Source organism: Quercus suber, unplaced genomic scaffold (genome assembly GCF_002906115.3).
Source record: "Quercus suber isolate HL8 unplaced genomic scaffold, Cork oak 2.0 scaffold_39, whole genome shotgun sequence".
NCBI lineage: Eukaryota > Viridiplantae > Streptophyta > Magnoliopsida > Fagales > Fagaceae > Quercus > Quercus suber.
In genome coordinates, this window is record NW_027069504.1 from 364,859 (window position 1) to 391,322 (window position 26,464).

The 26,464-nt window shown below is 36.2% G+C and overlaps 2 protein-coding genes and 2 pseudogenes across 4 annotated transcripts; 3 read left to right on the forward strand and 1 right to left on the reverse strand.

Moving 5' to 3' along the window:
• Nucleotides 1–528: 528 nt before the first annotated feature.
• On the reverse strand, nt 529–1,572 carry LOC112019930 (auxin-responsive protein SAUR76). The gene has a single exon (XM_024052495.2). It carries the CDS (start codon nt 1,454–1,456, stop codon nt 1,100–1,102), a length of 357 nt encoding a protein of 118 aa, XP_023908263.1. The 5' UTR covers nt 1,457–1,572; the 3' UTR covers nt 529–1,099.
• Nucleotides 1,573–6,310: 4,738 nt separating this feature from the next.
• Nucleotides 6,311–19,156, forward strand: LOC112019863 (uncharacterized). 3 transcript variants are annotated; one of them, XM_024052409.2, is made up of 11 exons: nt 6,313–7,333; nt 7,978–8,254; nt 8,453–8,638; nt 9,131–9,283; nt 10,629–11,096; nt 11,997–14,258; nt 14,982–15,187; nt 15,289–15,444; nt 16,868–17,102; nt 17,637–17,944; nt 18,314–19,156. In XM_024052409.2, the coding sequence occupies exons 1-11, from the start codon at nt 6,606–6,608 to the stop codon at nt 18,618–18,620; spliced, it is 5,286 nt and encodes a 1,761-aa protein (XP_023908177.1). In that variant the 5' UTR covers nt 6,313–6,605; the 3' UTR covers nt 18,621–19,156. The 3 variants fall into 3 exon arrangements, with proteins under 3 accessions (XP_065627134.1, XP_023908177.1, XP_023908182.1); XM_024052414.2 differs by having other exon boundaries at nt 7,220–7,333; nt 8,016–8,254; XM_065771062.1 differs by lacking the exons at nt 17,637–17,944; nt 18,314–19,156 and having other exon boundaries at nt 6,311–7,333; nt 15,309–15,444; nt 16,868–16,981.
• An 876-nt stretch (nt 19,157–20,032) lies between these two features.
• Nucleotides 20,033–22,392, forward strand: LOC136066569 (putative pentatricopeptide repeat-containing protein At5g37570; annotated as a pseudogene).
• A 178-nt stretch (nt 22,393–22,570) lies between these two features.
• LOC112020057 (myb family transcription factor PHL6-like) lies at nt 22,571–24,052 on the forward strand (annotated as a pseudogene).
• The last annotated feature ends 2,412 nt before the right edge of the window (nt 24,053–26,464 follow it).

A 26,464-nucleotide genomic window follows, 5' to 3' on the forward strand; every position in this document is an offset into this window, starting at 1 on the left:
GTTAGTTAAAATATAAAACTTTTAACATTTATGTTGAAAATTCTAAGAAGTGTTAGATTGTTAGTTGAGCTATAAAGCTCCTGACTGATATGAACACTAATTGACTTTTTCTCGATAACAAATGTACTCGATCACTTGGCAAAAGAGGCCTCTTCGCAATGTGGAGGACAAACATATACAAAGGTACCTATCGAACTGGTCTTAACTATATACACTGAACTTTTTTCAATATTAATAGTATGGACATGGGGTTTAATTTAATGACAAAATTTCAGCATCAATGATTCAATTCCTATGATTCTGTCATGATCAATGTCTTCATCATTTGGACATATATATGGTTCCACATTATTAACATTCTTCTAGCAGTTCTTGCAGCAGGAAGATCAGGTATCTATTGTGAGGATAATTAGAAATTCCTCATGTTATTATATTCTTCATATAAAATAAACAAACATGTGCACCATACCACATGGATAAAAAAGAAAGGAAAAAAAGAAAAAAGGAAAAAGAAGGAAACTTCATGAATGAAGGAAAAGGCTAACAAGCAACAATTCTCATCGATGAAAATATGTCTAATTATACAGGAATTTAGGAAATAATTAAACATTATGATATGAGTACAAATGAACAAAGAAAGGCAGTTGAGCCAAAAGAAAAGCCGGGGTGAAAAGGGTTATAACTTAACTTAATCCTTATCATCAGCAAAGTTTTTGTGGCATTATCGTCACATGGCGTGAAATCGATAAGCCCACATCAGAGATTCTCTTTTTCATCAAGCCAAAAAAAAAAAACCTTAATCCTCACCGTTTCAATCACTCAAATGCTCAACATGCCCTTTCTTCTCTATCTTTCATTTGTCTCTACAACGCTAATTAAACTTCAAATTAAAGAATGTAGAATTTACAAATTTATAGCGTGTGGACGAGTTTAGAGAGAATCATCATCATCACCCACATATATAAATATATATATATATATATAAAACATATAAATATATAAAATTATATCCCACACCCTCTTAGTTATTTGAAGTCACCGAGGCCCAGCTAAGAGTTACCATGCATTGCAGATAAAGAAACCAATATAGCAGCCTTGCTCAGCAGGCGTAGAACTCAACGAGCTCATCCAAAGACTCTGGCTGTGGATCAGCATTATCAAGCATCCAAAGCAAGTGCTCGAACAAAACGACCTCACATGCGACATTGATGGTGTCGTCGTCAGAGTCGCCGGACCTCTCCACAAGCTCTCTGAAGAGAGGGTGGTCGATGACATCGGAGGTGACAAGGTAGCGCCGCCTTGACTTGCCGACGTAGACGGGGTGAAGGTCTCTGCTACCAGAGGAGTCATCGTCACAAGCAATGGAGCTCACGTTGTGACGGCTTTGTTTGTTGCTGAATGAGTTCCATTTCTTTAGAACTGACTTCAGCTTGGTCAGCTTGCCTCCTTTGGCCATTTTTTTTTTTTTTTTTTTTGGCTTATGACTAATTATAAGCCTGAAAGACTTTGTCTTTGAGAAAGAGAGAGAAGGAGAGTGGGTTTTTCTTCTAGGCTAAGGGGAGTTCAGAAAGAAAGAGGGAAGGTTCCAATATAAAGGAAAAGTGATAGGGGTGAAATGGTAAACTCACTTTGCATTTCAGTTATGTGACTATGGCCCAGTGTGGAGCTCATGGGCCTGGATGATGTGATGTATTTTGGAAAGAGATGATTGCTGGGTTGGCGGCAAATATTTTACCATCACCTGCGAGAGTAATTTTTAAGTACCACCGTAATGAAAGATTGTCTAGTAGAGTAATTTGAAAATGATTGTTTGTAATTTTTTGAAATACATATAAGTGAAAAAGTACATGAAGAAGTGTGTAATATTGTTTAAAATGTGAAAATATAAGTTTGAGATCGATGACCAAACAAGCCACTATAGCTTCTCATATTTATAGTGAGATTTTTTCTTATTAAATTTATAATGGAGTCTATTATGAATGTAAGATGAAAGAACCACATTTTTCTGTGCTTCTAAAATATTTAAGAATTTTTCGTCCACAATAATTTTACTACAATTTTAAGTGAGAAACTGTTTATAATAGATAATAATGTGTTGTTATTAGTGCATTTCGGCTGAAATAATAACCAATAGCCTTTTATAACTTAAGATTTATTGTAAAATTGTTACTCTCTTACAAATAATAGCACTTTTTTGCGTCATATATAAGGCTAAAGTAACTTTAGTGTGGATTACAAGCCATTATTCTTCAATCACGTTATTTGGTCGTAATTGATTGTAAATGGTAAACATTGAGCTCCAAATTTACAAATAATGGCACTTTTTTGCGTCATATATATGGTTCAACTTTAGTGTGGATTACAAGTCATTATTCTTCAATCACGTTATTTGATCGTAATCGATTGTAAATAGTAAACAATAAGCTCCAAATTGACCCATCATTGTTTTTATTAACCTTCACAATCAATTACTTTATTATGATACACTTTCTCGTTGCAAAAGAAGTTATTTCCTACTTATTTACGGGAGTGATTCTCACCAGTGCCACCTTTATCTTTTGGCTCGCATATTCTCCCATGGTCCTACGTCTGCTTTATAAGATTGCATCGCATGCTCTTTTGAGACAGTGTTTTACTTTTGTGCTTTTCATTTTTAAACTAATTAAATAGTAGCAATTTTTACAATAAAATAGTAATAAAGCCATATGATAAGATTGAAGATAAAAAGGGAAAATAATAAAAAAAATTCACATTCTTTTGGAAAATATTTTTAAAATGTACAGTATTTTTGTATGTTTTCAAATTTACTTGAGAATGGATGGGCACTTTTTACTTACTTTTAGTTTTAGGTTTTAACATGTAGTAGGTAACAATGCCGAAGTCTTTTTGTCCACATTTTGCTAGCTCTTCAAATATATTCACGTACCAACTGGAAAGCTGTTTCTTTCCATAACAGTGTGACCAAACTAATTTTATTCTACCTTGTTTTTTAATTTATTGAGAAAAACTGTCTAGTGAAAGCGATAGACATGTGCAAGAGCGTCGTCAAGGTCTTCAACCTATTAATCTGTTTGTTTTTTTCTGGTTAACGTGAAATTCTTAATTATTTTTCTCGTAGAAGATTTCCAAAAGTAAAATAATATATTAACTATAGGAAGAGAGGAATAGGATTCCCTTCTCTTTCTAGAATCTCTGGACCTGCCGATGGTAACTACCAGTAAGAGAATTTATATATATATAAGGAAGACATACTTTAGATGCAAGCTAGCCACATTAATTAATTAATAATTTGCATCATAGTAAATCATTGAAACCCTTATAAAAACTTAGGTTGGTGTGTGGATCATTTAAAAAACTATTAAGACTTAAGAGCCTTTGACACTAATAAGGTGCCCAGAGTTTATGTTGCAGAGAAATTATCTACTGTTTGTTCAAATTGTTTGGGAATAGCTTCTTAGTTAACTTTTTATTGAATTTTTTTTTTTGCTAATGGTGTGCTAAAACATACTTATATTTTTGAAAAATTGAGGAAAAAAAAAAGATTTTTTTTTTTAATCTTCGTTCTTTAAACGAAAAAAATGAAATTCAATTAGAACTTGGACACCGAACATAATCTTGTCATGATCTTATAAAAACTTAATTTCTAATTGATAATTAATGCTTGTGTCAAATTAAAATAATGTGATTATACTAAATAAGCCAATCTCTTTGTCGGAGTTTGTTTTGCAGATAGAACGAAAATGAAAAACGATTAATGAAACTTTGAAAAGCAAAAATAATTAAATTAAAGAAAAGCATATATGTGTGAGATACATTGTACTCAAGATTCTTATGTCCTTTCTAAAACAATATTTGTATTAGATAGCGCTTTAGAGAGAGTTGAATGATGGTGATCAGGTTTTGTCAAAATCAATGAACAGAAGTTTATTTTGGATGGTAATGGAGTTTGATTCTCTTTTAGAAACACAAATCTTATAAATTGTTGGGTATCCAACCAAGAGAATATCAACATATATATATATATATAATTATAAAACAGACAACATCACAATAAATGTTTCTCTATCTCTGTGACTGAGGGCCCAAAATGGTGCTTAGGAGCACCGAGCATGTGCTTAAGGAGTTCAGGCCAATATCGTTGAATGATTATCAGGGTTTAGGGCATGTGCCTAAGTCATAAAACTTTGAAACATTAATGTCAATCCTGTCAGGCAGCCGCTCAAATATTGCATGCGTCCAATTCTCAGTTTAATATATAATATCACAAACTCTATCAAGAAATTGAGCATAAAGTTTTTATTTAACATTCAATTTAATGGTTGATTGCTTTGTCTGTTGGCTATAATTAAAACAACATAATGGATGCATGTATGATTCATGAGCTTGCAATGAAGCAAGAGCCTCGATTTTTTCAATGTTGTAATCATCAGATATACCTCTTGGATTTTGTATGCAGTTCTTTTAAGTTGCGATCTAGTCTCTATGTCCCTCACTCGTTGTTTTTTTTTTTTTTTTTTTTTTTTTTTTTTTTTTTTTTTTTTAAGAGTTTTAACTATAGGATCTGCTCCTGATGATAGTTCTATTATCAGATCAAAACACCGATCAGTTTTTGATGTAGGCGAGGATTAAATACCAAATTTTTTATTCAACCATTAATGACTTTACCAGTTAAGTTACTAGAAACCCACTGCTCGTGATTGTGCTTACTAGACACACAAAATTCAGAGGCTAATAAGGACCATAGTAGTAAAGAGAGTTGATAAGCTGAGTGAGAGAGTCTTCTCTCTTTCTTTTTTTAATTTTAACCTTCATTAGGCGCATAGAGGGGGAGATTACACTGCTTTTGTTACTCACCAACCCATTTAACATTTATGAAAGTTACATATATGAGTGATTAGTGAAGGCCATTAAGAAAGTGAGGTCAAATCAAGCTCGATCAGCCAACCGGATTGCCCATTATTCCACATAAAAGGAAAGAATACATCCCCCATGTAACCCATCAATCCATGAAATATTTATAATGAACTATTTATTTTTGTATATCCAAGTTGATTATAATCTAGTTTGATCCCATTTTGGTAGGAAAAAAATATTGTTTTAATTTCATTTTGGAAGTAGAACAGTTTGTACTTTGTATTATCTCTTTAGAAGAGATAGAAAGAAAGAAACAGTGTGGTTTTAGAGTCACTATTAACATTCATTGTAATATCTTCCCTCAAACAACTACTACGCCACCACCTTTGCTTACACTCTATCAACCACCAAAGCATTTTAACAACCCAATTTCTGACGGAATCTTTGTATACCTCTATTAATGTCCAACTGGGTTTCTATTAGAAAAACCATTTTGCTGGGGAGTTATGCCTTACTATACGGAGTGAAGCTCTTAAATTGGAGGAAATATTCAATCCTTTTAAAGGATCACTTTAGTAATGTCCAGTGGTTCTCCCACCCAATAATATAATATCATATGTTTAAATTAATAAAGTAACGTCCTAATCAATAAAATAAATAAATAACCCTCGTGGATGAGACCATTACGACCACTTACCCTAATGCTAACAAGTTCCCTGCACCAACCAAAAAAAAACAAAACAAAACAAAACAATGCTAAACCACCATCGTCCCCAGATTTGGATCCATAGCAGCACAATGGTTGCCTGCCTCATCAAATGTGGACATTTGTTTTTCTAGCTTCAGATTTCCTGTCGTTCTCATTAGATTCGTGCTAGATCGATAAGAGTGAGAGAATGGTGTCAAATGACTCAAATCTAAATAGTTGCTTTTGGCTAATTATTATATTTTATTTGTTTGGATAGTGTGATTAGGATCGTAAATAGGACCTGACTCAATTAATTTGTACAAATGACATTATATTATTGGGTGAGAAGATTACTGGACATTGTTGAGAGATGGTCTTCCTAAAGAACAAAATAATAACTTCTTGAATTGTATGTGATTTCTGTAGGTCATGACCATTCCAACTTAAAGCGATCATTGTTCTCGGCAAGAGTACTCTGCCCTAGTGTTGAAACATTGGGAGTTGCCTTCATAAAACTCAGCCACCTTAGTGTATTTTTAAGTATAGTGAATTCGTTATCATCTCCCTCCTCCAACAAGTCCATAATACCCGGCCTTTTACCCAACATGACTAGTCCCTCCTCAATTGCCTACGATTGTAGCCCATTAATCATTGGGCCTACCTCAAATGTAGCCCATTGCCGTTTACCTCTATCATTCAAAAAAAGATAAACGGCATGCCGTTTAGTGTGGGGAAAAAGAAAGCAACAAAAACGCTTCCTTCCAAAACAAAATTGACCGTGAATCGAAGTGTCTCCAATCTCCATCTGTGGTCGACTGGGGTGGGATCCAAAAAATACTCTGCAAAAAATTCTGAGCCATGCACTCTTTTTTTTCTGGAGCTTTCGAAATCGCAATCGAAACTCGCTTTGAGTTTCTCTTCTGTCGTTATTTATTACCTTCTCACCTCTCATATCTCAATCGCAAACGCACCTCTCACGACCACCAAAAGTGCAAAAGCAAAAACAAAAACAAATTCCCTCATCAAAATCAAACCAACACTCACACTCACGACCACAACAACAATGACTCTCTCTGCTGCTGCTGCCTCAACAAATTCCCTCCTCCTCTTTTCCAAACGACACTTCCAAGTCCGCGAGTTCCGCGTTTTCCGACGCCGAAGGCTCAAGCAAACGACACGTAGTTCGCTCCTCCGTTGTTCCCAGTTCGAGTTCGAAGGCCTCTTCCAATCCCTAGTTTCTCAGTTCCCTTCCGTCAATTCCTTAGAATTCATATCTCCGGCGCTCGGTTTCGCCGCCGGTTTCGCTCTCCACCGCCACTCCTCCAAGGATCGGCCGAGAATTCGAGGCGATTCCGATGTCGGGGAGTGGATTCTCTTCACCAGTCCGACGCCGTTTAACCGGTTCGTGTTCCTGCGGTGCCCTTCGGTTTCGTTCGCCGGAGGCGAGGACGTGAACGAGAGGCTGGTGAAGGAGGACAGGCATTTCGTGAGGTTAAACAAAGGAAGAATTGTAGTGAGCAGTGAAATTGAGAGCTGTAGTTTGGAATTGGAGTTTCAGAGAGTCTGTGTGAGTACGGAGGATGGAGGAGTGGTGTCGTTGGATTGGCCGGCGAATTTGGACTTGGAGAAAGAGCATGGATTGGACACCACCTTGTTGCTGATCCCTGGTTCGCCTCAGGGTAGCTTGGACAATAATGTGAGGTCCTTTGTTGCTGAATCTCTCAGCCGTGGTTGTTTTCCGGTCGTCATGAATCCGAGGGGTTGTGCCGGTTCACCTCTCACCACGGCACGGTAAGTGCCGATTAAGCTTTGTTTAAGTGTTTGAAATTTGAACTCTTTTCAACTTTGGTATGGTGTTTATTTATTTATATGCCTGTGCTAACATTGGAGTTATATCAATGATGATTCAATAATAATGGAACATAATTGTGGTTGATTTGGTTATCTTGAAATTGCATGAGGTGTTAGAATTATTGAGGTGAGAGTTGGGTTATTAAACAAGTACACGCGGAGTATACTATAGGTACACCCACAATTAAACCCTATAAAGGTTTTTGATAATTTGATAGTTGCAGGAGTGGGGATTTGAACTGTTGACATCTTCGTTGGAAACACTAGGAAGTGCTAGTTGAGTTATAAGGCTGTTGGCACCACAATTCAACTCTAAAGTTACAATAATCATCAAAATCTAGTAAGTTTGTAGAGGAAAATAACCCTGATGGTGTCATTCATTCAAACAAGATTCTAAAATACTGCAATTTCGGTGGTGTGGGTATGGGAGGAAACCTTGACGGACTTTTACTTCAAAATAGTTGTTGTCATGGTAAATTTTAATCAATCTTATGCTCAGGTTCATGTACAGGAGAATTGTCTAATACAGGTTTCTTTTGAATGTGCTGATAGTAGGAAATTCTTTACTATTCTATTTTCTGTAGGTTATTTACAGCTGCTGACAGCGATGATATCTCCACAGCTATACAGTTCATTAATAAGGCAAGGCCATGGACAACATTGATGGCTGTTGGTTGGGAATATGGTGCAAACATGTTGACAAAGTACTTGGCAGAAGCTGGAGAGAATACACCGCTTACAGCTGCCACGTGCATAGACAATCCATTTGACTTAGAAGAGGCTACAAGGTCCTCTCCTTATCACATGGCCATTGATCAGAAGCTCACTGGTGGACTGATAGATATTCTAAGATCTAATAAGGTTGGTGATTGCTTTCAATCTTCTGTCTATTTTGGTTCAAATGCTTTATGCCCCTCCATTCTAGCATTGTTTTAATGTTGAACAAACATAATCATTGATGTGGTATGCTTTGAATTGTGTTGGCCATTTAAGTATAATAACTTATGCTTAATTTTTTAATTGGGAATAACTTATGTTTAATGTCTACTTAACTTCTAGGAACTATTTCAAGGCAAAGCAAAAGGGTTTGACGTGGAGAAGGCTTTATTGGCAAAGTCTGTTCGTGATTTTGAAAAAGCAATATCTATGGTATCTTATGGTTTTGAGGTACTAGAAGACTTTTATTCAGAGTCTAGCACAAGAGAAGTGGTTGGGAATGTGAAGATTCCTGTTCTATTTATACAGGTCAAACTTATCTAACTTTAATTCCATCCTGCTTTAATTTTTGTTCAGGATTAGATTAGTCATGTCCAGCATCTGTTTACTGTTTATAAATCTTCCTGTAGATACTCTGTTTATTTCAACAATTCTTGGCCTTTTTTGGTATAAAAAAATCAGTTGAAAGATATGATTTACTAAACTTATTTTGGAGCCATGCTAAAATTTCCCTAGTTTCACTTTAAAAAGAAATAGACAAGAATGAAAAAAGGGTGTAAAAATTTATTGCAAGAAAATTTTGTAAACTGTTTTCTGTTGGAAACAATGGAGCAATGAGCTACTGTTGTTCAACTCTGTCAGTAATCAAAGTAGCAAAGTTCCTAAGTTTTGATTAAGTGAAATACTTCATCGATTCTTTCATTACATATTCATAATATTGTTTATAGTACAAACCCACACCCCAACACACTGTCAGCATGAGAAAAGGTCTAACTAGTTGTAAATCCGTCAATTTATCAGAATGATGATGGGACGGTGCCAGTGTTCTCTATCCCACGCGGCTTGATAGCAGAAAATCCATTTACAAGCCTGCTCTTGTGTTCTTGTATGCCCTCTACTGTTGTTGCAAGTGGCAAATCTGTCATATCCTGGTGCCAGCAACTTACGATTGAGGTAATAGCCTTTTTTAGCATTCCTCTTATCTATACTGACCAGTTGAAGTCCTTGCATATCAGGATTTTGTTTGATTGGTCTTGGGCCTGGGGGTTTTCGCATTTTACTTTGATTTTTTATTTTCATTCTTCTGTTAGACTTTCTAATTGATTTGCTTGTATTTGTTTTTCAGTACTTTGTGTTCGTCATCATGAACACAGTAGTTTTTTCTCCTTTAATAAAATCTTCTTTACTTATCCAAAAAAAAAAAAAAGATGAAATTTTTATAACTTCCCTTTGAAGTATTGGTTGCTTAAACTTACCTTATTGCTTTATAATCTGTATATAACTTTTAAGAACCATGTTGAGGTTAAGCGATAATAAGCATATAATATATTCTGGATTCTTTGCAATATTTTGTTGTAGTCCAGGTTAAGTGTTTGATATGGGTTGATCATTGAGTTTAATATACTTTTCATGTCTTAACTTTGACCTTCCTGAAATTCTCACTTATGATTATTTTTTGCATTAACTAAACCTTATCAATCTGTATGTAAAATTTTTTTTTGTGCTAAGACCAAGTCTTGTAAAGGGAAATTCTCACTTAATGGGATTCTATGCTGAGGCCAAGTCTTACATAGGTATTGATGCTCCATGAATTGTTGGCTTTTTTATGGTAACAACAGTAAAAACCATGCTCTGAAATCATACTCCCCCTTTTCAATATTCAATCTAGATATTGTAGAGTTATGACCTCATGTAAATATATAATGTTCCAGAAAGTCAAACATGATTCTTATTTGGTACTCTCATGTAGCCTTTATACTATTTTCAGGCCAAAGCATGTATGTAATTAATGCATCTTGGTGATGCCTTTGGGATCAGGGGCCTCCATAGGTAAGGGTTAGTATTTTGTATGAAACATACAGTTATGTTTCTAATGAGCTCTAGCTCAATGGTACGTCATTTCCTTATAAGGGCAATGTGAAGAGTGAGGCCATGGGTTCAAGATCCATTGGATGCATGTGTAATTACTAATAAGAGAAAAGAATACAGTTAAGTTTTTCCTTTCAATTTTCAACCCTTATTGAATTCACTCCATATGATTTATCAAGAACAAGCATTTAAGGTTAAATTTTCTGCTATTTCCAACTTATCAATCTTGGCAAATGTGGTGCCCATCTTCACTAGTGTCTGATACTCTTAATATGATTCTCTGGCTCTCTTGAAGATGTGGTTGATAATGGCAATGACAGTGGTTATTATTATTATTTATTTATTTATTTTACTAAAACCCCCTGCTGAAAAACTTGGTGGAATTTAACCCTGCATTCTTGCAAATGATATTCTGATGTGGGACGTGCAGTGGCTGACAGCAGTGGAGCTGGGACTTCTGAAGGGCCGCCATCCTCTCCTAAAAGATGTGGACGTTACCATCAACCCTTCAAAAGGCTTAACTCTTGTGGAAAGTAGATCATCTGATAAGAATGATGAGGTTGATAAGCTCTCGGGTCTTACTCAGCCAAATGCTTTGAATGGATACTCTGTGGATCCTATAAAGGGTATGCTTGAAGATAGCGACACTGTTGCTAGTTTATGCTTAAGTTCCCGACAAGATTCCCAAGAAAATTTGGAAGCTGAAGATGCAGGCCTGCAAGAAATGGAAAATGGTGCTTTGCAGAAGATTAGCTCTGTTGATTCAGAATTGGTCAAAGAGGAGGAAGTCAGCTCAGTAGATGGTGAAAGAGGTCAAGGGCTACAGACAGCACAGGTGGTTATGAATATGCTCGATGTAACCATGCCTGGTACTCTTACAGAAGAAAAAAAACAGAAGGTAAGGCTTAGAATTCCCATTTCTATGAAATTTTTGCCATGATGTCACTTCTATAATCATATTAATGTTTAATATTGTTATTAATCGCCTCTTTTGACTCTTGCTTTTACTTCCTGTGTACTAGGTTTGCACTCCTTTTTATTGCACTTTTTTAATGAAATTACTTATTAAAAAAAATATCGCCATTAATAATTTGTGTTCTATGCACCTGCAGTGAACATAGAAATTTTGTAATTTGGCAAAGTTGAGGTTGATATTAGATTATTTGTATTATGTGCTTGTGAAGAAAAATTTAGTTAAAATGTATGATTTTCATATGTCATTTCATGTTGGTCATATATGTGGATTTATAGCTTGCGTTAACTACTTATTAATCTAATTTGTAATCTGGATTAACAATATTTTGATTTTCTTTTACATTGTTGTTGTCAATGGTTTTTATTTTTCCTTTTAAGATAATTGCTTGCTGCAAATGCTAATTAGTATTTTTTCCATTTTCATGTTTTCTGGGGATTTGATTCTCATTAATGCTTATAAGTAGAACGTAAGGCCTTTTGCAGCTACAGAGGAATATCTGATTTCATTGATATTTGACTTTTCATCTGGCCTGTGATGATTAGACTCACATTATCTATCTTGGGAGGGAGAATAAAATCCTTTTTAGGAGTCACATCAATTAAAATTATGTAGAAAATTAATTGTTTTCTAAGACATTTCTACCTGCTACTTGACAGTATGCATTGTTTTTTTTAATAAAAAAGAGAGGAGGATTTCTACTGGTTCCTTGGTGACTGGTGGTACTTGGTAGGGAATGTTAATTTCTAACATGTATTTACTTTCACTTCATTGCTTACCATAATTGTGTATATTTATTGACATATATTTTATAATAATGTCCAGGTTTTGACTGCTGTGGATCAAGGAGAAACACTTGTGAAAGCTTTGCAAGATGCTGTGCCAGAAGATGTTCGTGAAAAGCTTACAACTGCTGTAACTGGAATTTTGCATACCCAAGGCACAAACTTAAATTTTAATGGACTTCTTGATATTGCTCGGATACCTGATGTTTCAACAGGATTGAAGGCCAAGATCCAAGAAAAAGTTGAAATATCAGGTGGAGAAGCTTTAAACACTGACCATCTTTCTTCAGACCAGATAAAAAGGGCTGATGAGCTCACAGATAGCTTGAATGACACTCAACCTGGCGTAGACAAACCTACTGGGGATCTAGAATCAGATCTATCTCAATCGACAAGTGGTGATGGAGTTTATATATCTGGTTCAGTCAAGGACACCAGTGAGTCAGGAAATAATGATGAATATGATGAGTCCTCTAAAGAAAAATCTGCTACATATCTTGACAATGGTGAGATTGGATCAGAAACAGATGTAAAGCCTACAATTAATGAGAAAAAAGACCAGGATGGTGGAATAGCTCAAATAGAGGAAAAAGAGGAGAATAATAACCAGGAAACTGGAGATTCTTCAACTGACCAAGACAAGGTGGCATCATCCAGTATAACAGAAGAAGTAACTCCTGGGACCTCCTCTGATGCTGATGCAATGGGAAATGAAGGTAACGATAATCTGAAGAGAGATAACAAAAGTATGCAGCCTGTTCAGGATCAAACTAATTCTATTATGTCTGATCCTAGTCCCTCCACCTTCAATGTATCCCAAGCATTTGATGCTTTAACAGGGATGGATGATTCCACCCAAGTGGCTGTGAACACTGTTTTTGGTGTACTAGAAAATATGATAACTCAATTGGAGGAGGGTTCAGATGATGAAAATGGAGACAAGGACAGGAATGACATTAAGGAGAAGAAAACTGATTCTGGTTCTGACCAACATAGCATCATTGATGACCATAAATTGGATGAGGAAGAAGAAAACGAAAATGTACAAAGCATTCGGTCTGATAATTTTGATGCTTCTTTTGTAGATAATCGCCATGAGAATAGCATTCATTCACAGCATGATACAAGAACTGGAAGGGTAGAGGAGGAAACCTCACAAAACCTCAATTCCTCTAATGGGAAAAGTATGGATAGGTCTCAAGGTAGTAAGACTAACATCCGTGTTGCTCAGTACAAAAATGAAAAGAAGGATCAATTAGTTGGTAGCAAACTTCTTGCTGATAATCCAGATAAGATTAGACATGTAAATAGTATTCCACTGCACATAACTGCAAATCCATATGGGACCTCTTTATACACTGAATATTTACGTAAATATCTTCTTTCAAAGAAGCATACCAAATCACTTGATGTAGATGCAACAACTTCTCTATTGCTTGACTATTTTCCAGAAGAGGGTCAATGGAAGCTGTTGGAGCAACCAGGAAATACTGGAATCTCTACCGGTGATATTGCAACTCATTATGGTGTTGAGAGTCAAGTTGAGGCCCGCTCCTGTGCAAAAGCAAAGGACACAAACAACTTTATTGAACCATCATATGTAATATTTGATACAGAAAAGCAACCGGAACCAGTTGCAGAATATGAAACAATGGACCATATAAATGGGAAAGTTGAAATTAGTGATGATAGATTAGAGGAATTGATGCACTTTGTGAAAAATATTGTTATAAATTCTTTGAAGGTTGAAGTTGGTCGTAGGCTAAGTGCAGCTGACATGAAGGAAATAATTCTTGCTAGAGAATTGGAACTTGTGGCAAATGCTGTGTCGTTGGCAGTTGGACATGACAAAGAGCATATTCAGCTTGTGGATGGTAAACACAGTATTCAATGTACTTCAGAAAAACTTGGTACTCTCCAGGGAGAGCTTATCATTAGGGCCATTTCATCTGCTGTTAAAGACACAAATTACTTGAGAAAAGTACTCCCAATTGGTGTTATTATAGGATCTATCTTAGCTGCCTTGAGGAAATCTTTCAATGTAGCTACAGTGCATGATAATAGTAAGAGAGAAGTTCTGACCACGCATGTTCAAGCCAAAAAATCCGGGGAAATAACTCATGGTAAGGTCAGTGTGGTAGAGACTGATCGAATGCCTTTCAATAAGTCTGGTCATAGTACTAATTTGGACACTTCAGTAACCAGAGAAGGGGGAAAGGATAAAAATTCTAGCAACAATACTGTCATGGTTGGTGCTGTTACAGCTGCCCTAGGGGCGTCTGCTTTATTGGTGAAGCAGCAGGTAGTAGTTTGTCTCTTTTGATGCTTTTCATATTGTTCTTTGTGTATGAATTGGACACCATTGGTTAGAGTGACCTGAGGATTTTCACTTTTAGGTATGCTCTAACTATCTTTCTAGATCTAGGTGGTATGCCTGCTATGTGAATCTTGCTTGCAGTTTGTGCTTCAGTCACATAAAATTTAAACATGTCTGTTTAGCTCAACAATAATACATCACTAATGTTTATTATGATTAGTAAGTGCTTGTAATATTCTCAAGAAATACATTAGCTGGTTTGATTTTACACTGCCTAGTGCTTCCCTTTCTCTTTTTGATTTCCTCATGTCCACATATTGAATAATCTAACCGCTGAAGAGGATATCCACTTTGCACTGAAAATAGTATCTGCAGTTTCTCCCTCGTTCTCCTCCTTTAGTGTGACTTGCAGTAAATATCTTCTACTAAGCCTCTCTGTTTGTTCTTGTTATTTGTTTTTTGTTTTTTTTTTTTTTTTTTTTATATACCTTTTCAATGTTAATGTTCTGGCTATCTTTAGAAGATAATCATTAAATATCTTCTACTAAGCCTCTCTGTTTGTTCTTGTTATTTGTTTTTTGTTTTTTTTTTTTTTTTTTTTATATACCTTTTCAATGTTAATGTTCTGGCTATCTTTAGAAGATAATCAGCTAAAATTTTTCTTTGTATTTGTGCATTCTTCATGCTTTTTGTTATATATGAACACAGGATTTTTACAAAGGCAATGAAAATTCTGGAACTTTATCAAAGTCCTCCAATGTCAAAGGTAATTATCAGAGGGAGCCTGACAAGCTTGAGGAGGCAGTATCTGAAAATGACCAAAATAACATAGTCACGAGCCTTGCTGAGAAAGCCATGTCAGTTGCTGGTCCTGTGGTACCTATGAAAGAAGATGGTGGAGTGGATCAAGAAAGGTCTTGACATATAGTAACACCTATATTTATTGTGTGGATTTATCTTTTCTTGTTTTACTTTTACTAAGTTAGCTGTTTTCTATCCTACATGCATGAAACAGGCTGGTTGCATTGTTGGCAGATTTGGGTCAAAAAGGTGGCTTGTTGAAGCTATTTGGCAAACTGGCGTTGTTATGGGGTGGTATACGTGGTGCAGTGAGTTTGACTAATAGGCTTCTTTTGTTTCTTCGTCTAGCTGAACGTCCCTTATTCCAGAGGTAATTTAAATTGCTTAATGTCACAGTCCTCCATCTCTCTATTCAATCAAAGAATATTGCTTTAGATAAACCAATGCCTTTTGAATGTCAATAGTAAATTTCTTACAATATTTTGGAAGATTTGAATCTGTCTGTGATAATTTTATCCACACATGGACTTTGAAGTCTGTCAATTTTGGCAGAGAGCCTGACTACTTTGTGATAGTCCTTGTAATGTGTGGTCTTTTTCATCCTTCAGAAGAAATGTTTTTCCTAGTCAAGTTATAGAGTTAGTTATAATATTATGTAGATGGGAGAGGCTCATTGTCAAGAGCCTTGTAGCTCAGTGGCATAGCTTGCCCTCCTTCATTAGGAGAACAAGGGTTCAAATCCCCCTCCCCCATTGTTGTAACTATCAGATTATCAAAAAATGATGTAGATGGGAGGTTCAGTATCCAAGTAGTAATTATATATATAGTAGTGTAACTTGTCTTATCTCTTGCTCTTGTTATATGATTAAAAAGCTTGATTCAGCTGTGCCTTTCCAACATGGCCATGCAAAATTGACTTTTCTGATTTTATCTTTTTATCTGAGCTTTTCCACCACTGTGGTAGTTTGTTGATCTGTTTTAGGTAATAAAGTTTGCTCTTTTTCAAAAGAAGATATGGCTAGGTGGAGATGGTGGTGAGACATAATCATGTGCCCAATTCAATGATTCAGTTGGGCTCTGTTAAATGTATTGAAATAGAATGGAATAATGGGTCGTTATTTAGGGAATTTAGGAAGGACATTTTTCTCATGTGATAGTGGTGTATGTATTGTGATCATAGGTCTGAGATTGGGATACAATTTTAAAGTACTTATAACTATCATGGTTTTTTTTTTCCTTCCTGAAGCACATGTTCCCTCCCATAGATGCATTCACATTAGCCATGGCCTGCACTTTGTCATGTTTTGCAAACTTGAATGTCTGCTCTTGTGACACTAGTGTAAATGGATAATTCACAAATTGAAACGAGTGCCCTCATTGTTTAAAATTAAAGATTTATTGAGTCATAGCGCCTAAACCAGACTTGTATTATATTATTTGACAAAGGCATTATAACAAATGTTGCTTATTTTTTCCTTCACTTATGAATAGCTCCTTGACAACCGAATCAACTTTTACAACCTATTTCTAAAGCTGAACTGTGTATATGTTTGATATTACATATATCACATGATTTCTTGAAGATGCAAAAGGCTGAACTTCTTTATAGATCTATTAGATGCTCCATAAATTGCATGATTCTTGATTTCATTGGAATTTTTTAGTGGCTGTTTGGTTCTTTAGTCCACATCACTTCTTGGTGAACTTGTGTTTTTCTTTAGTTGAATTTGTAATCTACTAATCTGTGCTCATTATTTATTCATCAACTATACTATCCTGGTTTCCTTCCTCAGGATTCTTGGGTTTGTTGGCATGGTGTTTGTTTTATGGTCACCGGTAGTCATTCCGTTGCTCCCTACACTAATGCAGAGCTGGATGACAAATACTCCCTCTAGAATAGCTGAGCTTGTTTGTGTTATTGGCCTCTACACTGCTACAACGATACTTGTTATGTTATGGGGCAAAAGAATTCGTGGGTATGAGGATGCACTTCAGCAATACGGGCTGGATTTGACATCATTGCAAAAGGTATTTATTCAAGCTCAAAACAGTCTGGAAAAGTAGATGTAGGTTCATTGGCTTCTTAAGTGAACATGTTATATTGAGTTAGGTCTATTTGATACACGTTTATATTTGTTTTGTGCCAAAAAACAACTGTTCTTAGCTGTCTAAGTGGTTCTGGACAGACCTAGCTTGATGATTGGGATTGAACGTCATACAGATCTAGGATACTCAACTGACTGGAGAGAGAGTGTATTATCATTTATCAAACTCAAATTTCTTATGTTTCCTGATTTTACAGTGCTCCATTTGATTAAGAAAATTCTCTTTATCTCCATCTCTCTCTCTCTCTCTCACTCACACATAAGCATGCAATCATTTTGTGATTTGAATTCTGCCTTCATTCTTTTTTATTTTGGATGATTCAATCAGATGTAAATGCACTTGCCTTTCATCTTTCTTTCATTCAATATCCTGTTAAAGTTATGGTCTTTGAGTTGAGTGTACACTCTGTTGCAAATCTTGTACAGAATGTGTTAATGTTGAGCACCTTGCTTGCAGATACAAAATTTTTTGAAGGGCTTGATTGGCGGAGTCGTGCTTGTCTTATCAATACATTCTTTAAATGCATTAATTGGTTGTGTGTCTCTCTCTTGGCCTTCTACTCCATCTCATTTGGATGCCATGACACGTTTCAAAGTATATGGGCGGATGCTTATGCTGGCTGGTCAAGGAATTGTAACGGCAACTGGTGTTGCATTTGTGGAAGAATTGGTTTTCAGGTCATGGTTGCCTAAAGAAATTGAAGTGGATCTTGGATATCATCAAGGAATTATAATCTCAGGGCTTGCATTTGCCTTATTCCAGAGGTACATTCTTGACTTGCTGAATGACATCCTTGCTTGGCTGCTTAAGCATTTTGCGTTTTCTTTCTTTTCTTTGCCTCTGTGTGTGTGTTTCTTTTGCTACAATCACATGTAATTCAATTATTGGTATGAAGAATCTTAAGATTCTTATCTAGATATTGACTTAATGCTTGTCCCCTTTAACTTTCTTCGTTTACTTTCGTCATATTTCCTATATCTGGATATCGGTGAAATACCTTTTGAAGAGTTTTTGCTTCTATTTTTCCCTAACAGGCATGGGATTGGATTTTCTGTTTTGGAGAGCTATGGTTCTCCCCCTGCTGACCATATGTGGTCAAAATTTAATAGTCCTTTCTTTGAATGGGATTTCAGGTCTCCACAGGTTATACCCGGGCTGTGGCTTTTATCTTTGGGTTTGGCAGGTGCTTATCAAAGAAGCGAAGGCAGTCTCTCCATTCCAATTGGGTTACGTGCAGGAATAGTGGCTTCAAGTTTTGTTTTACAAAAGGGTGGCCTTTTAACCTACAAGTCTAACTTTCCTCTTTGGGTAACTGGGGCTCACCCATTCCAACCATTTAGTGGCGTGGTTGGTTTTGCATTTGCTCTAGTAATGGCAACAGTTCTCTATCCAACACAGCCTCCACGAAATAAAAAACTGCAAAGGACCATTCGGGAATGACGGAAGGTCTCTTGGTGAAGATTGTTATATTGCTCGAATTTTGATGCCTTTGTGGTCTGCAATGGAGAAAGTAAAAAGAGTTGGGGAAGAGACCTGAAGAAATTGAAAGTTCAATGCCCTGTTCCCAGTGATGTTTCTAATGCTATATGCACAACCGGAGGTTTTGAATGTGGGGTACAGTCGGTAAGTCCCAAAAATGAAAATACAGAGACAAATTTTTAAGTAGGAAACCGATGTTTCAGCCTATACAAGTTTTGTTATCCCCACCACAAAACCAACCCCCCCCCCCCCCCCTAAGAATCCCACCTTTTTTTTTTTTTTTCCCTCTTGAATGCATCAAATTGCATTAAGGGTTTCTCTCATGTTTATACCCCAGAAAAGTGTACAGTACATGAAACGGATAGTTACAGATAACTTTAAGCTGAGATTGTCACATACACAAGAATTCCAAAAATCAAATGTAAGATGAATTTTGTCCCTGGATGTTATGTGCTTCAAGTGTCCATTTAATGGGTCTCACTTTTTATCATGCTGCATCCAAGTGTGCAGTCTGTTTGATTTTTTATTTTTGCGTATGGATAATTCAATAGTTACCATGGAAGATGAGGAATTTAAACCGTAAATATTTCTATTGGAAATTCCAGGAAGGATTAATTGTGAATCTGTGATACAAGACTTTTGACAAGTGTGTATAATTGTTTACTATAAACGCATAAAAGGAACACACAATGCATTGCAATAGATTGAATGAGGTAGTTTTTATTTGTACACACATTGGTGGATAATCTTACATTCTTTTTGCATTCAATAACTCTAGAAGCAACACTTTTCAAAAATTATTTCACCACGTGCTTTTTGCATTTAATAACTCTAGAGAACGGTTTTCAAAAATTATTTCACCACGGTTAAAGATAAGCTCAAATGAGAATTAATAAAAATTTGCTCACTTAATTGTTGCAAAAATTCTTGTATTTGTAGCTTTAATTTAGTGCATATTTTATAATTTTACTTAAGCAAAAATGCAAAACTGATCTTCTAAATTTCACATTTTACTTTTTAAGTACTAACCAAAACTATGCGTTTTGGAGGTGTGTATGTATATATATATATATATATAAAAGGTGAAATTAACTGAAAAACATTAATTAAAAAAAAAATTTAAGGGGAACGACGTTATTCCCCCGCTCACTGAAAAACAAAACAAAACAAAACAAATCCCCTCCGCCGATTAACTGAGAAAACAAAGACCCAGTTTGGATAGCGCGTTTCCGCGCGGCGCGTTTCCAGTTTTGCGTTTTCTCTTTTTTTTTTTTTTTTTTTTTTGGCCGCACTTGCTGACTTTGGAGACAAAGTTTACTGTTCATGTACTGTTCTGCACTGTTCACGCACTGTTCATATACTGTTCACGCAATATTTAATATTAAAAGTGAGTCCCACAACACTATTTACACATTTAAAAATTATTTTGCTACAGTGTTTTCAGCAACAATCAGTTTTCAGCAACTTTCAGCAACAATAAGTGCTATCCAAACGGACCCAACATACTCTTGCCTCAGATGAAACCGATAAACTGAGAACGCAGAGAGGTTAATGTCATTTATCCATCGATGTCTTTCCCCGCTGTCAGTAGCAATAGCAGTAGTCTTCCCAAAGCCACCGCCACTACCACCACCTCCTTCAATTCAAATTCAAATTCAATCTCAACTCTCCTTAGAACTTGCAAGATCTCTCTCCACCTCCACCAACTTCACGCCCACATCATCCGTAAAGGCCTCGAGCAAGACCACTTTCTCATCACCCTCTTCCTCTCCCTCTCCACTCTTTCCTATTCCACTTCCATCTTCAACCGCGTTCGCAGACCCAGTACGTTCCTCTGGAACTCTCTCATTAGAGTTTATTCTCAAAAAAACTCTCATTTCATCCACATTGAAGAGAGAGGGTGGTGTCCCTGACTGCTACACCTACCCATCAGTCATTAAAGCGTGTTCCACCCAGTGTGAGGTTAGCCTAGGGAGTGACCTTCATGGGTCGGCATTGAGGTGCGGGTTGAAGGGGATCTCTTTGTCGGGACTAGTTTGATTGACTTCTATGGGAAATGTAAACATATTTTCAGTGCTGGTGAGCTGTTCGATGATATGTCTGACAGAAATGTGGTTTCATGGACGGCTATGGTTGTTGGGGGATTTAGAAGAGGCAAAGAGGTTGTTCAATGAAATGCCGCAGAAGAACGTGGCGTCCTGGAATGCTATCATTTGTGGCCTTGTGAAAGTAGGTGACTTGAAGGGTGCGAGGAGGATGTTTGATGAAATGCCCGAGAGGAATGTGGTTTCGTATACTGCCATGATTGATGGGTATGCAAAGGCAGGTGATATGGCGTCTGCGAGGTTTCTGTTTGAGCAGGTGCCTCAAAGGGATATTTTTCTGTGGTCCGCATTGATATTGGGTTATACTCAAAGGATCAGCCTAACGAAGCGGTGAAAGCTTTCCTTGAAATGGATTCAAGGGATGTAAAGCCTGATGAGTTTGTTATGGTGAGCTTGATGTCTGCTTGTTCTCAAATTGGTAATTTGGAATTGGCTAAATGGGTTGATTCTTATGTGAGCTGGAGCACAATGGATACTCAACAACCTCATGTAGCTGCAGCTCTTGTTGACATGAATGCTAAGTGAGGAAACATGAAGCAAGCAACGAAGTTGTTTGAAGAGATGCCCAAAAAGGACCTAATCTCGTATTGTTCCATGATACAAGGGTTGTCATATCATGGGCATGGGAACAAAGCTGTTGACCTTTTCAATAAGATGATAAATGAAGGGCTGGTTCCAGATGAGGTGGCCTTCACCATCATCTTGTCAGCATGTAGTCATGCTGGATTCATTGAAGAGGGTTGGCACTATTTTGAGAGGATGAGATATGAGTACTCTTTACTTCCTTCTCCTGATCACTATGCTTGTATGGTTGATCTTCTTAGCAAGGCCGGAAGATTGAAAGAAGCTTATGAGCTTCTAAACTCAATGCCTGTGGAGCCACATGCTGGTGCTTGGGGTGCACTTCTTGGGGCCTGTAAGTTGCATTGCAATATTGAATTAGGGGAGGTTATTGCTGCTCGCCTTCTTGAGCTTGAGCCACATAATGCTGGTAATTATGTGTCTTTGTCCAACATCTATGCAGCAGCAGATCGGTGGTCGGATGTTTCTCTTGTGAGGTAAAATATGAAGGAAAGAGGAGTTAGGAAAATAACTGGTCACAGTTGCATTAATTCATGAGAATTAGTTTCATCATATGACTGATTCACCATTCATCAATACCATGATTTTGAGGCTGCCACATTGGTGTGAAGTGCTGATCCTATTGGAAGAGCCTTTCCATCACTTAAATAAAGAAAAAAGAAGTGCAAGGGCTGATTGATTTCAAAGTCCTGTTATCTCAACCACAAAGAATTGCAGCAGCAGTTTTCTGCCAGAGAAAAAAAAAAAAAAAAATAACCCTGAAATCCTCCTCTCCCGTGGTCACTGGGAGAAGCTGCACATGGATTGTTTAATGGTTCTGTATGTGTTGCTGCTTTATAACATGATCACAAATGAGCTGGTTGGTTTCAGTTAGACTCCGATCTGTGCCATTCCAGATTTAAACATTAACTACTATAATGAATGTGTAAAATTTTTACTCTTTTATTTTGTGACCAGGAAGGGGTTTTTGATGTGGCTTTCTGTTAGCACTGCTAACTTGTAGTTGAGCACATTATAGCAATTGATCAGTTCAGTGATTTTATTGTTGTCCCGACTTGCTCTTTTAACCAATAAATATATTATCCATGAAATTGTTAGTATGTGGAACTTGATTATTCTACAGGATAAGTGTTGGCCCACCTTTTCATGACTTAAGATTTTAAGACTAATCGTAACCACTTCTTACATGAATCAGTTAAGTGATTGGAGTGATTTTATTGTAACATGATTTCTTCTGGTGTTACTGGATGGCATATGGCTGATCACTCAACTGGTGGTCTGTTTTGCAGGTCTTGGACATGTTTCTTTGTACTCATTTGTTGATGAATTCAATTTGACATGGTTCCTTTGGCTTTCAATTCAGCGGTTTACTTTGTGGATTGACCACTCCCTGCCACTAAAATGAAACAGTAACAGGTTAAGGGTTTTTAGTTGTCTAATAAGCCAATATCGTGGGAATACCAAACTACTCTATTAAAAGTACTGTAGCAGATTGACTTTGAAATGAGATTTCTTTCTGCTTTGGGGAGAAAGAAAGAAAACTTTCATAGATATGTAGACTGTATGTGACTTCTTGTTTCTGTTTTGACCATGTGTTGTTTCTTTGTAATGTACCTATACCTCATGTATAGTCAACCCAATGAAGCCTTTAAATTGTAATCCTTGTATCTCAAAGTAATTTATAAATTTTAAGCTTTCTACTGAGTTAAGCTATTTCACATTTGTCAATTTCATAGGTGGATGAAGGTTCAGCTGCTATTTAGTACCATGAATCACAATAGTATCTTAATAAAGTGGGGCCACTAGAGGAGTCAGTCATATTATGCTACCGTCTCTTAAGTACATATTTTTTTGACTGATGAATCAGAATGCAAAAGTTTATCTGCTAGTGAGTGTTCATTTTCACATCCATCGCCTTTCATTTGAACAAAATCTTTTAGTTCTCCTACTCATACCTGAGCATCTACTGTCCAGCCTCAAAAGCATTTTTTGAAATCTGGATCAAATAGTTCTCTGTCTCCTAGTTCTTACGTCCAAAATTCTAAGATCACATTTTCATGTTCATCCATGTTCCGATCGAGCTTATACCAGTCTTCTTCTTTAAGCTCTGAAAGCCATTGGTAGCTTGGAAATCTCCCATCTCTTCCATGTCCTCCATCCTTCGACCAGTCTATTTCTGCACATGATTCAGAAGCTCCATTGGTTTTTAGTGGGGATTTAGACAATCTGTATGATGAGGAGCATTCAGAGGTTCATATGAAAGGCTTTCTTAATTTTTCTGGAGATGCTTCTAAAATCTGATAGCCTTCACAATGTAAGTTGTGCAAGCGACAGTTTTTACAGAGCAACTGGAGCTACAGTTTTTGTCTGATGAACTTGACATAGCTATCACTGACCATGGAGAAAATCTAAGGCTTGAAGTATCTTGCAACTGTCACTAGCTACATTATGATTAAATGTATATATGCTGACTAAAGTACCATGTAGAGGGTAAGGTAAGGATGGTAGTACATGGTGCTGAATCGAATATGACTTGATTATTCGAACAAATCAACTTCTGGCATTATCACCAAACTTTTATTACAATTCAAAAGAACAGAATGAATGAGATATGGACTTTCCTTTTGAGTGTCAAAATGTCAAATATAAAATCTTGGGCAGGCTGTCAACATGCCTGGTGGGGCTGAGGTCTTTTTTTTTTTTTTTTTTGTGGTATTGTTATGTTTTTAGTATGTGAAAAAATTTGCAATCTTATCAACTGTTATGAAATCTTTGAAAGTCCTATTGTCTTTCTGTTGCGTGTAGGTCTGATTTGTTTGATCTGAAATGTAGAGGCTACTCCAAAGGGCGTATTGAAGCATATACATGTTGAAGGTTTGACCATCTATCATGTGAAAAGCTACTTACATATATTTGCTGAATCAAGTGTTAATTTTCAATCAGCTACCATTCATATTAAGCCTGTTTTGTTGTATGTCTATGCAGAAATGCTGACTTGCCAAGTATATGCCCGAGAGAAAAGAAGGTAAAGAACAAAAAAATGGAAATAAAGTGACGCCTATGTTCACCCTCATCATAATCCTCATCTTTCAGAAATTATAAACCATATCAGTATAAACATCTCATTTATTCATTCTTAGCAGCTTATGTTGTCAATGAGCTGTAGCTCAAATGACCCCTTCCCCTCTAAGAATAGAGAGAGGGTGATATTGAGGGTTCAAGAACCCATCAGGTGCATGTGTAACTTATACTTAAAGGAGAATAAAAGTTTCAGAAGCTTGCATCCTATTTCACTAGCAAAACTCTTTGGAGCGATACCTGCAATTATAGCATTATGATATATATTATTCCTGTCTGGACTCTGGACCCACTTTTGTTCAACTTATATTGCCTTTGTATATTTCCTTCTGCTTGTTACTTATCAAAAAAAAGTATATTTCCTTCTGCTTGTGATTCACTAGATATGTCCATGTGCTAGACAATTGCTCCTTTACCATGCAACACACCTTTTATTTTTTATAGGTAAGAAAATATTTATTGTAAAAAGACTACTTCATGCAAAAATACACGAAGAGTTCAAAAAAGATACAATGGAAATATAAAAAATTATGTACAAATAAGAATAGAATCTATAAACATTGGGAGGGATTCACTTTACCATATAACACACTTCATTTCCATTTTCCATAAGTTTTAAAAAAAAATACATAATATTTCAATAGCTTTAATTATTCTATTGTTGAGCATGAAGGCTGAAATTCAGAGGGAAGTCTTATTGCTTTTAATCTCATTTCCACCTTCATATGATACCTTGGGGTGATAGAAGGCTCACATGTGAAGGGGGAGATTTGTTTAAATATTTAAATGTGAGTGATTATTGGTTAAGTAGTCAAATCCCACATCGGATGGTAGTGAAAAGAATGAGTAGTTAATGTAACATTGTTGGATTTAAACCCATTGACTTAAACTTGCAAGTTAAGGAGATATCCCAATATGTTGTGTTAAATCCTCAGTCCTCACATAGAGGTTTCCAGGTATTAATTTCCAACTCTCGCAGGCTTGATATGTCAACATCAACAATAATAATAAACATAAACTAAGGTTTTAGGGTTTTTTTTTTTTTTTTTTTTTTACTTTCCATGTTGAACTTCAGTTTTCTCCAAATTTTGGGAGTTCTCTTGCAAATGTAGTTACTTTTGAATTGATGGTTCTGCTGCTAGATTTCAAAGAATGTGATATATATATATATATAATATTCCTTATCCTTGACTATGACACTCATTCATATTTCTGTACTAGTGTCAATGACATGTTTCTTGTGAACTTTTTATTTCTTGGAGGAAACTTTATGTTCCTTGTCTAGTAACATAAACTTACATGCTGATGTCTGAAAGTGGTGATATGTTTTGAGAATTTGTGGATTAGAGTTGTTCTCTCTCTCTCTCTCTCTCTCTCTGGTGCATTACCTGTCCAGGAGAATGTAAAAGTCAACAGCATTTTAAGATAGACCTATTTGGCAATCTGCTTGATCCATACTCACTGAAAATTTGGATTATGCATCCAAATGTATATTGACTGTTGGTATCAATGTTGCTACAGTAATTTACGTACTGGCATGATTCCAAAATCAGCCAATAAAAGCAGAAAACTGCATTTGAATATGGCAGTTAAACTTTCTTTTGCAGATTAGTTTACTTTTGTCATGTCCTCTTTTTTCAGAGAAGGCTTCTAGCTCTGAAGGAAATAAAGCAGCTTCAACTAGCAATGAAAGTGATGAATGTATAATAGGTAATATATATATATATATATTGTGTTTTGATGTCGTGTGCAGTATATATATTTTACTGTTTTCTATTGTTGGAAAAAAAATTATGAAATTTTCTATTTTATCCTATGAATCTATGATAGGTGGTGCATTCAAATTTTTGAGACTCTGTACATGCAAATGGAAGTTCAGAAACAGCTGCATAAACAGATTGAGGTTTGATTATCCTTTTTTAGAAATCTGGCATTGTGATTTTTGACAAGACAGTGCAACAATTTATAGTTGCACTGTCTTGTCAAGCCATGTAGCTCAACTAGAGTGTCCGTGACATCCAAGGTTCAACCCCCCCCCCC